The 13796-nt window shown below is 37.6% G+C and overlaps 1 protein-coding gene across 1 annotated transcript in view; it reads left to right on the forward strand.

Moving 5' to 3' along the window:
• The window catches only part of SLC38A6 (solute carrier family 38 member 6), a 69835-nt gene that overhangs the window by 27348 nt on the left and 28691 nt on the right, over positions 1-13796 (forward strand). The window contains 1 exon segment of the mRNA XM_009006129.5: positions 2257-2296. Within this exon segment, the coding sequence (XP_009004377.1) occupies positions 2257-2296 (40 nt within the window).

A 13796-nucleotide genomic window follows, 5' to 3' on the forward strand; every position in this document is an offset into this window, starting at 1 on the left:
AACTTCTTAAAGTTAGTCTGGAGGAAAAAGATAGAGCTATGCAATGTAGTTACATTCCAATTAACTTTGCTTTTAAAGTACAGAAAGGAATGCTTAAATCATGCTATATAGCATCATGGCTTGGACCTTAGTAACCTGAAACTTGAACAAAACAGAATATGTTACTTGAGGGTAGAGGGTTTTGTTAATCTTCCTTAGTAGCAATTTCTCTGTTCTAGAGGAATAGGATGTTTGGTGTAACGAGGGATGAATTTCTTCCATCTAGTTTAAACAAGAAGAAAAATTTTTTATGAGAAAGTTCCCCAATTAATTTAATATAACCTGTAAACATAACTCTAACTAGCCTCACTGACATCACTGTCATTTCACATTCATATTTCCTGCATTCCTTATATAGCAGCAAAGTTTAAAGAGTAGGGACTGCTGAGTCTCTTTTTTCTAAAACTCTTAAGTAGTTGCTTTGTCATTTTAATACATGCGCCAAACAAGTTTATAGTAGGCAGGCACACTAGACAAAGCATACTTTGAATGAGGAGTTGTTTGGTTCCTTGTTTAAATTTTCTCCCCACCTCCACGGTTGGGTTGAAACTTAACTATTTCCTCCTATCCAGATATTATATGGATATGATATAGGATAATATTCTGATAAAGAAATTTTTGGAAATGTTTTGAACTTTTTAAGGAAGATTTATTTAAATGTCTATTAATTGGTATTATTCACCAGACAAATATTTGTTGGTCAAATACCTTGTACCATGTACTGTGCTAGGCATTAAAAACATAAGTAAGTAGGTAGGTAGGTAGGTAGGTAGGTAGATAGATATTCTGGCTTTCACAAAATTAAATGCTTAAATTCAGCCAAAGAATGGAAGACTAATCATTAATAAGTTAATTTACTGTTTTTTGCAATATATTAATTGAAAAGAAAACCAAATTTTATGTATACCTACTATTGACAGTAGGTATTATTTGTACTGAAGATAGTGTACAGATGTTCAAAATCATCTTTTCACAAATCGACTGATATTTTGGAACTAATTATTAAATAGGCATAGTTTTTTCTAGAGAACGGTCAAGTGGCAATCACCACTTCTTCAAAGACACTTTGCCAAATTTTCGTATCAGTAGCCCCCCTCTGTAAACCTCAAAGTTCCCAGGTCCTAATAACTTAAGATTGTTTTCAGGATAGGCAAATGCTATACCATTGATAGAATTTCTAGCAAAGATGGGCATGAAGGATGACCTGTTACCAATTCATGTAGAACTGAATGATGCTAGGCAGCTAGTCAGCTCCAGGCTTACGTTGGGGGTTCCAATCCATCAAGATTTGAGTGCTTGAAAGGCCCAAATGGAAGCACAGTGTTTTAGTATTTCCTCTAAGTATATCTGTTACCTTTAGTTTCCCAGGAATCTCATCATGATAAGCTGACAAAACTGCGGGCTGAATCTAGTCCTCAGGCACATTTTATGTGGCTCAAATTTTTTTTTTAACTGATTACCAACTAAGCATCATGAAAGTATGAAAACATTTAATTTCTGGCTTTCTTTGAAAAATCAGAAGATCTGGTTACATTGGATACACATTCTCACATGTTATCAACTGGCCAGAGCTGAGTAGCACCTGCCTCACTGAAGGGGGAGGAATTCTCCAATATAATATAGTTCTTGCCAACTCCATGTCTTATACTCAGCTTAATACACATTACTGAGTTTGGAACATTTTGCCTATATTTTTGGGGTCTGAGAATATTTGGGCTCTAGACTTTCTTAATCCCTGGGACTGGGATGTTTGAAGGCTTGGTATATGCCAAGCTGATATAATCAGAAAACTTATATCATTTCCTTTTAGGCAATATAGCATTGGCGCAGCACACCCCAGCCTGTCTTTTTCTACTTATTTAAGCAGTATGGTAAAACCAGCAAGAAAGGGAAGGAGATACTCTTCCTCACTTTTAATTTTTATACTTTGATAATCATCAGTTACTAGCTTTTAACACTTTTAACTATTTAAAAATCACTGCCAAAAAAAGATTTCAAAAATTTTTTTATAGTAACTATGGAACTATTAAAGAAATACTTTTTAATGTGATTATTAATTTTATGTATTACAAATGACTGGCAAATTTCTTTCCAGTTTCTTTTCACTTACGACTTCTGCATCTGTTTTTTTAGTAAGAGTTACTAGATATTAATAAAATACTGATTCTTTTATATTATTTCCCCCTTTATCTTCTGAATATATTTGTTCTTTTACAGGTGATGGTGGCAGGTACTATAATAATTCAGAATATTGGAGGTAAGCAATTGAAAGTGCACTGCTTATGCATAGATGTGATGGTAATAATGTCCTTCCTTTGAATTGTTGTCTTACTTCAGATCTAGCTGAGAACCTCTGTAGACATAGATTTCTTCAGAAGCCCTGTGTGCTGGCCTCGTTACTCTGTTTTGTTGGTTTGTTTGTTTTTTGGATCCTTTTTAGCAGCACTTGTGACAGCTTCTAAATTCAGTTCTAGCTAAACCCTGATTGCGGTCGTGTTATTAGGTCTACAACACACCTCTAAAACATTGGCTTTCTATGGTTATGATAATTTTTCTGAGGCAGAGTATAGTCTGGGAAAAACTCTCCTGGTGATTTTAAAATGTTTTCCCTCTACTTTTGTTCTAATCACCCTATTGGCAGATACTGCTTTAGAAGGATTAGTATTCCATTGGCTGTGAGTGATCAGGTATGGACAACAATATCCTCTTATAACCAGGAATTTAAAATTACCAAGTGCTTTAAAACATAAATAAATCTGAGATAAATAAGAAGTATTCTCACATTTATCCTGTATCTCATTTCTGTTAATAACCAATTCTAGAAATGATCTCAATATTGAGAACTATGTAGAAATAAAACTGTTAATTATAGACAGTACTGAATAAATGTATTAAACATTTAAATCCAAAATATGGATATCATGTGTGTTTGTGCCCTAAAGAAGGTGCATAGTGCTTAACAATGTCTTAGTTTTCTTTTATCTTTGAATGGAGTGCTAAACAAATGCTCTTAAAGGAAAATACACAGAAAAGGTTGACTTGCACTTTGGATCTTATACAGGATTATATAGTCAGAGGACATTTTAATCTTATTTTTTACATGTAATAGTTTAAAATTATTTAAAGATGACAGTTTTAATAAAGTTCAGCCCTCATACTGAGGAGATCTGAGCTATATCACTTTAAGTATTGTTCAATCAAATTCTATCTTTAATAGGTTTCCTGGTTAAGGAAAAATTAACATTCCATCAGTAAGCTGTGCCGCCATTTATTTTGGAATCTTGAATATTCATGTGTTAATTCTTTGAATTTTCATGAAAACATGAATAAAAAGAATACTTTCTTGCATGTCATACCACATAATTTTCTCCTAACACACACTACTTCACACTTCCAGTAGATGTCAAGAAAACCAGTCTCTTCATTTATGAATTTATTATAGTGTCATTGATTTTAAGGTCTATTTTAGGATAATTTATGTAGCAAATAAGTATTACTTAACTGCACTGATAATTTTTTTTGAATATGATGTATATCTTTGTAGTTTGAATCCCTCTTTATCCTCTGTGTATCGTCTCAAAGAACTATCACATTTTGTGACCCTTGCACAATTCCCACTGCTGTATTCTTCGTCTCTTTCACCTTGATTCCTTCCTTGTTCTCTGATCTTGTTTGTAACTGTTATTGGAGATGACTGTACTGTTGCACTCGCTGTTACTGGATTTATTTCAGCACTTGGGGGAAGTTCAGCAATTCTTAAAGGATTACTCAGCCCTAAACAAATGAATGTACTATGGGAAAAAGATAAGTGTGCCTTTCTGTCTCAGAGAGATTCAATTTTATTTCGAACATGTTTTTAGTAATGGATTTTCTGTGAATTTCTGACAGTAGATGCTTTCCTAAAAGCTACATGGTCACTTACATATACTGTGGGTTTCTCTTCCTGATCAATCTACTCTCTTTTTGCTCCAGGAGTACTAAACCAGGTCACTAGCTTTTCCCTCTTCCCCTCGTTTTTTTTTTTTTTTTTTTTTTTAATTCTTTATTGCATTTTAGGTTTTGGGGTACATGTGCAGAACATGCAAGACAGTTGCATAGGTACACACATGGCAGTGTGTTTTGCTTCCTTTCTCCCCTTCACCCACATTTGGCATCTCTCCCCAGGCTATCCCTTCCCACCCCCCCCTCCTGCTGGCCCTCCCCTTTTCCCCCCAATAGACCCCAGTGTTTAGTACTCCCCTCCCTGTGTCCATGTGTTCTCATTTTCATCACCCACCTATGAGTGAGAATATGCGGTATTTCATTTTCTGTTCTTGTGTCATTTTGCTGAGAATGATGTTCTCCAGATTCATCCATGTCCCTACAAACGACACGAACTCATCATTTCTGATTGCTGCATAATATTCCATGGTGTATATGTGCCACATTTTTCCAATCCAGTCTATTATCAATGGGCATTTGGGTTGATTCCAGGTCTTTGCTATTGTAAACAGTGCTGCAATGAACATTCGTGTACATGTGTCCTTATAGTAGAACGATTTATAGTCCTTTGGATATATACCCAGTAATGGGATTGCTGGGTCAAATGGAATTTCTATTTCTAAGGCCTTGAGGAATCGCCACACTGTCTTCCACAATAGTTGAACTAATTTACACTCCCACCAACAGTGTAAAAGTGTTCCTTTTTCTCCACATCCTCTCCAGCATCTGTTGTCTTCAGATTTTTTAATGATCGCCATTCTAACTGGCGTGAGATGGTATCTCAATGTGGTTTTGATTTGCATCTCTCTGATGACCAGTGATGATGAGCATTTGTTCATATGATTGCTGGCCTCATATATGTCTTCTTTTGTAAAGTGTCTGTTCATATCCTTTGCCCATTTTTGAATGGGCTTGTTTGTTTTTTTCCTGTAAATCTGTTTGAGTTCTTTGTAGATTCTGGATATCAGCCCTTTGTCAGATGGGTAAACTGCAAAAATGTTTTCCCATTCTGTTGGTTGCCGATTCACTCTAGAGACTGTTTCTTTTGCCGTGCAGAAGCTGTGGAGTTTCATTAGGTCCCATTTGTCTATTTTGGCTTTTGTTGCCAATGTTTTTGGTGTTTTGGTCATGAAGTCTTGCCTACTCCTATGTCCTGGATGGTTATGCCTAGATTTCCTTCTAGGGTTTTTATGGTGCCAGGTCTTATGTTTAAGTCTTTAATCCATCTGGAGTTAATTTTAGTGTAAGGTGTCAGGAAGGGGTCCAGTTTCTGCTTTGTGCACATGGCTAGCCAGTTTTCCCAACACCATTTGTTAAACAGGGAATCCTTTCCCCATTGCTTGTTTTTTTCAGGTTTATCAAAGATTGTATGGTTGTAGATATGTTGTGTTGCCTCTGATGCCTCTGTTCTGTTTCATTGGTCTATATCTCTGTTTTGGTACCAGTACCATGCTGTTTTGATTACTGTAGCCTTGTAGTATAGTTTGAAATCTGGTAATGTGGTGCCCCCCGCTGTGTTCTTTTTGCTTAGAATTGACTTGGCTATGCAGGCTCTCTTTTGGTTCCATATGAAGTATGGTGGTTTTTTCCAGTTCTGTGAAGAAAGTCAATGGTAGCTTGATGGGAATAGCGTTGATTCTGTAAATTACTTTGGGCAGTATAGCCATTTTCACGATATTAATTCTTCCTAACCATGAACATGGAATGTTTCTCCATCTGTTTGTGTCCTCTCTGATTTCGTTGAGTAGTGGTTTGTAGTTTTCCTTGAAGAGGTCCCTTACATTCCTTGAGAGTTGTATTCCTAGGTATTTTATTCTTTTTGTAGCAATTGTGAATGGCAGTTCGTTCTTGATTTGGCTTTCTTTAAGTCTGTTATTGGTGTAGAGAAATGCTTGTGATTTTTGCACATTGATTTTATATCCTGAGACTTTGCTGAAGCTGCTTATCAGTTTCAGGAGTTTTTGGGCTGAGGCGATGGGGTCTTCTAGGTATACTATCATGTCATCTGCAAATAGAGACAATTTGGCTTCCACCTTTCCTATTTGAATACCCTTTATTTCTTTTTCTTGCCTGATTGCTCTGGCTAGAACTTCCAGTACTATATTGAATAGGAGTGGTGAAAAAGGGCATCCTTGTCTAGTGCCGGATTTCAAAGGGAATGCTTCCAGTTTTTGCCCATTCAGTATGATATTGGCTGTTGGTTTGTCATAAATAGCTTTTATTACTTTGAGATACATTCCATCGATACCGAGTTTATTGAGGGTTTTTAGCATAAAGGGCTGCTGAATTTTGTGGAATGCCTTCTCTGCGTCAATTGAGATAATCATGTGGTTTTTGTTTTTGGTTCTGTTTATGTGGTGAATTACGTTGATAGACTTGCATATGTTGAACCAGCCTTGCATCCCCGGGATGAATCCTACTTGATCATGACGGATAAATTTTCATTTGCTGTTGCAATCGGCTTGCCAATATTTTATTGAAGATTTTTGCATCTATGTTCATCATGGATATTGGCTTGAAGTTTTCTTTTCTTGTTGAGTCTCTGCCGGGTTTTGGTATCAGGATGATATTGGTCTCATAAAATGATTTGGGAAGGATTCCCTCTTTTTGGATTATTTTGAATAGTTTCAGAAGGAATGGTACCAGCTCCTCTTTGTGTTTCTGGTAGAATTCGGCTGTGAACCCATCTGGACCTGGGCTTTTTTTGTATGGTAGGCTCTTAATTGCTGCCTCGACTTCTGACCTTGTTACTGGTCTATTCATAGTTTCAGCTTCCTCCTGGTTTAGGCTTGGGAGGACACAGGAGTCCAGGAATTTATCCATTTCTTTCAGGTTTACTAGTTTATGTGCATAGAGTTGTTTATAATCTTCTCTGATGATGGTTTGAATTTCTGTGGAATGTGTGGTGATTTCCCCTTTATCATTTTTTATTGCATCTATTTGGTTGTTCTCTCTTTTCTTTCTAATCAATCTGGCTAGTGGTCTATTTTGTTGATCTTTTCAAAACACCACCTCTTGGATTTATTGATTTTTTGAAGGGTTTTTCGTGTCTCTATCTCCTTCAGTTCAGCTCTGATCTTAGTTATTTCTTGTCTTCTGTTGGGTTTTGAGTTTTTTTGATCTTGCTCTTTCAATTTTGACAATAGGGTGTCAATTTTGGATCTCTCCATTCTCCTCATATGGGCACTTATTGCCATATATTTTCCTCTGGAGACTGCTTTAAATGTGTCCCAGAGATTCTGACATGTTGTGTCTTCGTTCTCATTGGTTTCCAAGAACTTCTTTATTTCTGCCTTCATTTCATTGTTTATCCAGTCAACATTCAAGAGCCAGTTGTTCAGTTTCCATGAAGCTGTGTGGTTCTGGGTTGGTTTCTGAATTCTGAGTTCTAACTTGATTGCACTATGGTCTGAGAGACTGTTTGTTATGATTTTAGTTGTTTTGCATTTGCTGAGCAGTGCTTTACTTCCAATTATGTGGTCAATTTTAGAGTAGATGTGATGTGGTGCTGAGAAGAATGTATATTCTGTGGATTTGGGGTGGAGAGTTCTGTAAATGTCTGTCAGGTTTGCTTGCTCCAGGTCTGAGTTCAAGCCCTGGATATCCTTGTTGATTTTCTGTCTGCTTGATCTGTCTAATATTGACAGTGGAGTGTTAAAGTCTCCCACTATTATTGTGTGGGAGTCTAAGTCTCTTTGTAAGTCATTAAGAACTTGCCTTATGTATCTGGGTGCTCCTGTATTGGGTCCATATATGTTTAGGATCGTTAGCTTTTCTTGTTGTATCGATCCTTTTACCATTATGTAATGTCCTTCTTTGTCTCTTTTGATCTTTGTTGGTTTAAATTCTATTTTATCAGAGATGAGAATTGCAACTCCTGCTTTTTTTTGCTCTCGATTTGCTTGGTAAATCTTCCTCCAGCCCTTTATTTTGAGCCTTTGTGTATCCTTGCATGTGAGATGGGTTTCCTGGATACAGCACACTGATGGGTTTTGGCTTTTTATCCAATTTGCCAGTCTGTGTCTTTTGATTGGTGCATTTAGTCCATTTACATTTAGGGTTAATATTGTTATGCATGAATTTGATACTGCCATTTTTATGCTAGCTGGCTGTTTTGCTCATTAGTTGATTCAGATTCTTCATTATGATGATGCTCTTTAGCATTTAGTGTGATTTTGGAATGGCTGGTACTGGTTTTTCTTTTCTATGTGTAGTGCATCTTTCAGGAGCTCTTGTAAAGCAGACATGGTGGTGACAAACTCTCTGAGTACTTGCTTGTTCGCAGAGGATTTTATTTTTCCTTCACTTTTGAAGCTCAGTTTGGCTGGATATGAAATTCTGGGTTGAAAGTTCTTTTCTTTAAGGATGTTGAATATTGGCCCCCATGCTCTTCTGGCTTGTAGTGTTTCTGCCGAGATATCTGCTGTGAGTCTGATGGGCTTCCCTTTGTGGGTGACCCGACCTTTCTCTCTGGCTGCCCTTAGTATTTTCTCCTTTATTTCAACCTTGTTGAATCTGATGATTATGTGCCTTGGGGTTGCTCTTCTTGCGGAATATCTTTGTGGTGTTCTCTGTGTTTCCTGCATTTGAGTGTTGGCCTGTCTTGCTAGGTGGGGGAAATTTTCCTGGATAATGTCCTGAAGAGTATTTTCCAGCTTGGATTTATTCTCTTCATCACATTCTGGTACACCTATCAAACGTAGGTTAGGTCTTTTCACATAGTCCCACATTTCTTGGAGACTTTGTTCATTCCTTTTTGCGGTTTTTTCTCTGATCTTGGTTTCTCATTTTATTTCATTAAGTTGATCTTCGACTTCTGATATTCTTTCTTCTGCTTGGTCAATTCGGCTGTTGAAACTTGTGCATGCTTCGCAAAGTTCTCGTCTTGTGTTTTTCAGCTCCTTCAATTCATTCATATTCCTCTCTAAGTTATCCATTCTTGTTATCATTTCCTCGAATCTTTTTTCAAATCTTTTTTCAAAGTTCTTAGTTTCTTTGCATTGATTTAAAACATGTTCTTTTAGCTCACAAAAGTTTCTCATTATCCACCTTCTGAAGTCTAATTCCATCATTTCATCACAGTCATTCTCTGTCCAGCTTTGTTCCCTTGCTGGTGAGGAGTTTTGGTCCTTTGTAGGAGGCGAGGTGTTCTGGTTTCGGGTGTATTTCTCCTTTTTGCGCTGGTTTCTTCCCATCTTTGTGGATTTATCCACCTGTCGTCTGTGTAGTTGCCGACTTTTCGATTGGGTCTTTGAGTGGACCCCCAGATTGTTGATGATGAAGTATTTCTGTTAACTTGGTTTTCCTTGTACCAGTCTAGCCCCTTTGCTGTACGACTGCTGAGGTCCACTCCAGGCCCTGCTTGTCTGGGGTGCACCTATAGCAGCTGCGGAACAGTGAGGGATGCTACCAGTTACTTTTTCTGCTGTCTTTGTCCCAGAATGATGCCTGCCAAATGTCAGTCTTTTGGATATAGAGGGGTCAGGGAGCTGCTTGAGGAGACAGTCTGTACTTTATAGGAGCTCAAGTGCTGAGCTGTGAGCTCTGTTGTTCATTCAGGGCTGTTAGGCTGCTATGTTTAATTCTGCTGCAACAGAACTCATTAAAAAACCCTTTTTTTCTCAGATGCTCTGTCTCAGGGGGTTTGGGGCTTTCTTTGTGAGTGTCCGTTGTGCTGTCCTGCCCAGCTAGGAGGCAGTCTAGTCACTATTTGCCTCCCCAGGCTCCGCCCTGCTGTTGTGAGGTTCGCCCTGTTGCTGCAGGCTCTGCCCTGCTGCTGCGGTCTCCGCCCTGCTGCCACAGGCTACGCCCTGCAGCGGAGTCTCTCTGTTGTACCGGGTTGCCTCGGCAATGGCAGGCTGCGTCAGCAATGGGCGTGTACCTCAGTAGGGGCAGATTGCCTCGGTAATGGCAGACGCCCCTCCCTCACAAAGCTGCACCATCCTGGGTTCAGCTGTGCCCTCAGGGAACCTCTCCACCCGGAGCGTTTGGAATCGCCGTTTTGTTTGTCCCACTGCACTACCCCAAACGCTGTTTCCCTGGAATCTCCTGTGCTAACTCACTGTCCAAGTCCCGTTCAGTCTCAAGTTCAGACCTCTCAAGTCTCAGATTGCCGGTTGAACAGGGCACCCGGACCACTGTGCTTTGTGCGGAGTGCTGTGTAGCGCCACTGTGCTACAGCGCTGGCCGCCGGCCGCACTGGCTACTGGCTGCACCAGCCAAAAACCTCTGCCTGGCGTCTCGCGTCTCTTTTATACCTGGGAATTTCCCCATTCTGTGGGCAACAAAGATCCGTCTGCAAATGCAGCCCTGACTCACCCTCTCCGTGCATTCACCGAGAGCTTCAATCATGGGTTGTTCTCACCGTTCCATCTTGAGTTCCCCTTCCCTCTTCCCCTCGTATTCCTTTCTTTCTTCCTATTAATGTTCCTAGTAAATGTTATTTACTAAATGCATACTATGTGCTAAGTACTAGGGATGTAAACAAATGAAGACATTGATTTGATTTATGGAATATCGAAATATAGGAAATAAACTGGGTCTTTGGTGAAAGACACATGAAGCAAATATTTATCAAGGGAAATTCATGATCATTTTGCTTTTAAAGGCCTTCTATTTCCATTTCTTTCATTGATTCACCATGGGAATTATATCTCATGAAAATCGAGAAGTATTTAAATGTTAAAAAGAATAAGAGAGTTAAGAAACATTCAGATATGATTTACTTACCCTGAAAATAATAGATATTTTATATATATATCACCCAGGTTGGAGTTCAGTGGTAAGATCTTGACTTGCTGCAACCCCACCTTCCAGGTTTAAGTGATTTTCAAGCCTCAACTACCTGAGTAGCTTGGACTTACAGGCTTGCAACCCCATGCCTGGCTAATTTTTTGTATTTTAGTAGAGGCTGGGTTTCACCATGTTGCCCAGGCTGGTCTCAAACTCCTGAGCTCAGGCAGTCCTCCTGCCTTGGCCTCCCAAAGTGCTAGGACTGCAGGTGTGAGCCTCCATACCCAGCCTATTTCAATATATTTTAAAACTATTTTTACATAAATGAGATCAACTCTCCCCAATATTTTGTATTTTAAAATGTTTATATAATTCTAAACTCGAAATTATTCTATGGTCTCTTTTAAAAATCATTTATATAGTATATTCAATTGTCTCTTTGAGGCAAAATCTCAGGCTTTTAAAGAGAACTTTAAAAACTATCCCATTCATCCAACAAATATTACTTACTTAGTTCCTCTCAGAAACTAGGAAAAGTTAAGAAAACAAATAAATGAAAACGTATAGTGTATTTCCCCAAGGAGTTCAAAAATCCTCAACATTTAATCTTTTCACAATTTTCAAACATTTATTATATCATAGCAGAAGGAATAAAGGCCAACCGAGCAAGGTTTAAATTCAGGCTTCATTATGGGATAAATGTGAGCAAGCTGCTTATTCCCACTGCACACTGATCTCTTCTCTGTAAAATTAAGATAATATCCATATTGAAGAGTTGTTTTAATTAAAGCATCTCATAGAGTGCTTGACCTAAATAGAATATATTACATTATTTTTCAGTTTTAAACAACCACTGCAAAACTCAGATAATTTATACTAACAATAAACATTCTATCTTTATAAAAAACATTGTCTGAACTACATTATTTGCAGACAGGTGCTTATATGTAAAATTCAGTCTGGTTTACACTTAATATAATCTTTTAAATATCCAATATATTTCCAATTAATAAAATAATAAAAATCCATTTTAATGAAGTAACATTTAATAAGTCACATTATTATGTCATTTTGTTATTGACTTAATATGATGAAACAGTATATATACTTATTTAATATAATGATACAGTGTATTAAATATCCTCCCAAATAAGTACGTTGTTTATTCGGAAGAATACATGGACTAGAGGTTCCACAGATTCTGTATATATCAATCAAGAAACTACTTTTTAAGGCTAGGGTTCCTAGACTTTAACCTAAGAGGCTGCTCTAAAGGGTGCTCCTAAGAACTGATGTTTCATTTTTCTTAGTGACAAAGAATAGCATCCATGAATGCTTTTAGGGCAATAGTTATTGGTTTGTTAAAGACACCTAAGAAAAGGACAAATCGTCTTTTGAACCAAGTATAACCCTCTCATTGAACTTTGCTGTATTATAAAATATGTTAATATGCTAAAATAATTAATATGCCTCCCAATATGCCTAATGTGAATTCAAATTTTGGGGTAAGAAGGGACCCTAAGCTCCCTGCTTCACACTCTACCTCCAACAATTTAACAAAGAGGGAACTGAAGCCAAGAGAGTGAGTGAGGGATTTCTGCAAGACACATGGCTACCCAATGGCAGAGACTGGAATAGACAGAATTCGAGGTTCCTAACTTTCAATCCAGTGTTCTGCTCATAAGAGCAAGCTTCCAGTTCTATTTTAATAAAGCAATGATGTATTTACATCTGGCTAAGAAAAAAAGACTGAAAAACTCTGAAAATATCTATTCAGTTATTACTGATTAGGCAGTTAATACACTTTTAACCAATGTGAAGAAAATCAGGAGGACATCATTCTAAAAACTAAGTAAACATTACCAGCTTTTCTGAATTTAAGGGACAGTAAAAACTGCTGTAACTGCTCTAAATTACCTTTTTAAAAAAACTTCTAAAATAAGCAAGCAAGCAAACCAACAAACTTAAGAGTTGGGAAAACTCATGATTTATCCACCACCAAAGCAAGAATCCTATGTAGAATTCTGGAAATTGACCAGACAGCTCTGTTTGAATGTTTTCAGGGATAAAGGAGCATTTTCAAAGGGTTGTAGGCCATCCGCATATCACACAGCTTAGTTACCAGGTACTCCAAATGAGAAAACCCAAATCAGCTTCTCTGTAGATTTCTTTATATTAGCCCCAGTTCTGCCCTCTGGAACAATACTTGAATTAGTCTAGTCTTGTGTGTGTGTGTTTGTGTGTGTGTGTGTGTGTATTCAGTCTTTCAAATATTTGAAGCTAGTGGCCAGTCTAGCATTCCCCTTTTCTTGATAAATATATATTTATCAAGAAAATAAATAGAATATTGAAAGTACTTAGAAATAGATCATACAAATTACTTCAGCTCTATTCTGCTCAGGAAAGGTTTATCAATTCCCAGGTATAATGCTAGGTGCTGGGAGTACAAAGAGAAATGAGGCATAATCCTTGAGCTAAAGGAACTTAACAACCTAGTGGGGTACAGGAGCATATATAGAGAGAACTTAAATCTAGTAACAGTGAGTGCTATATTGTAGTCATCTCCAATAACAGTTATAAACAAGATTAGAGAACAAGGAAGGAATCAAGGTGAAAGAGACAAAGAATACAACAATCGGCATTATGCCAGAGTCACAAATTTGGATCTAAATTGCTGAACTGAACAGTCTTCATAAACTGTTAAACAACAGTTCAGTCTAACCTAAACAAAACATGTCTTTCTTTCTCCCCTAAGATTAATCGGACACCAAATATTAGTCACAAGGCTCTAGTGTGGTTTAACAAATTGATTGGAAAAATCTGCCTTCCAATAAAATCACTAAATTTTATAATGGAAAAAAATGCAGCACACTAAATTTAACACTCTTATTCTAAGGTTATGGAAATCCTTCCTTTGGAAAATTGAGAACCATATAGTAAATTACTACTTAAAACCAATTCCTGATATCCTCCTAATACTAATGAATAAGAGGCTCAAAATTTGCTGGAGCCAGAGGTAACTCTGCTGCCATTTCCTCAGGTGC

Source organism: Callithrix jacchus, chromosome 8, assembly GCF_049354715.1.
Source record: "Callithrix jacchus isolate 240 chromosome 8, calJac240_pri, whole genome shotgun sequence".
In the NCBI taxonomy this organism is placed as follows: Eukaryota; Metazoa; Chordata; class Mammalia; order Primates; family Cebidae; genus Callithrix; species Callithrix jacchus.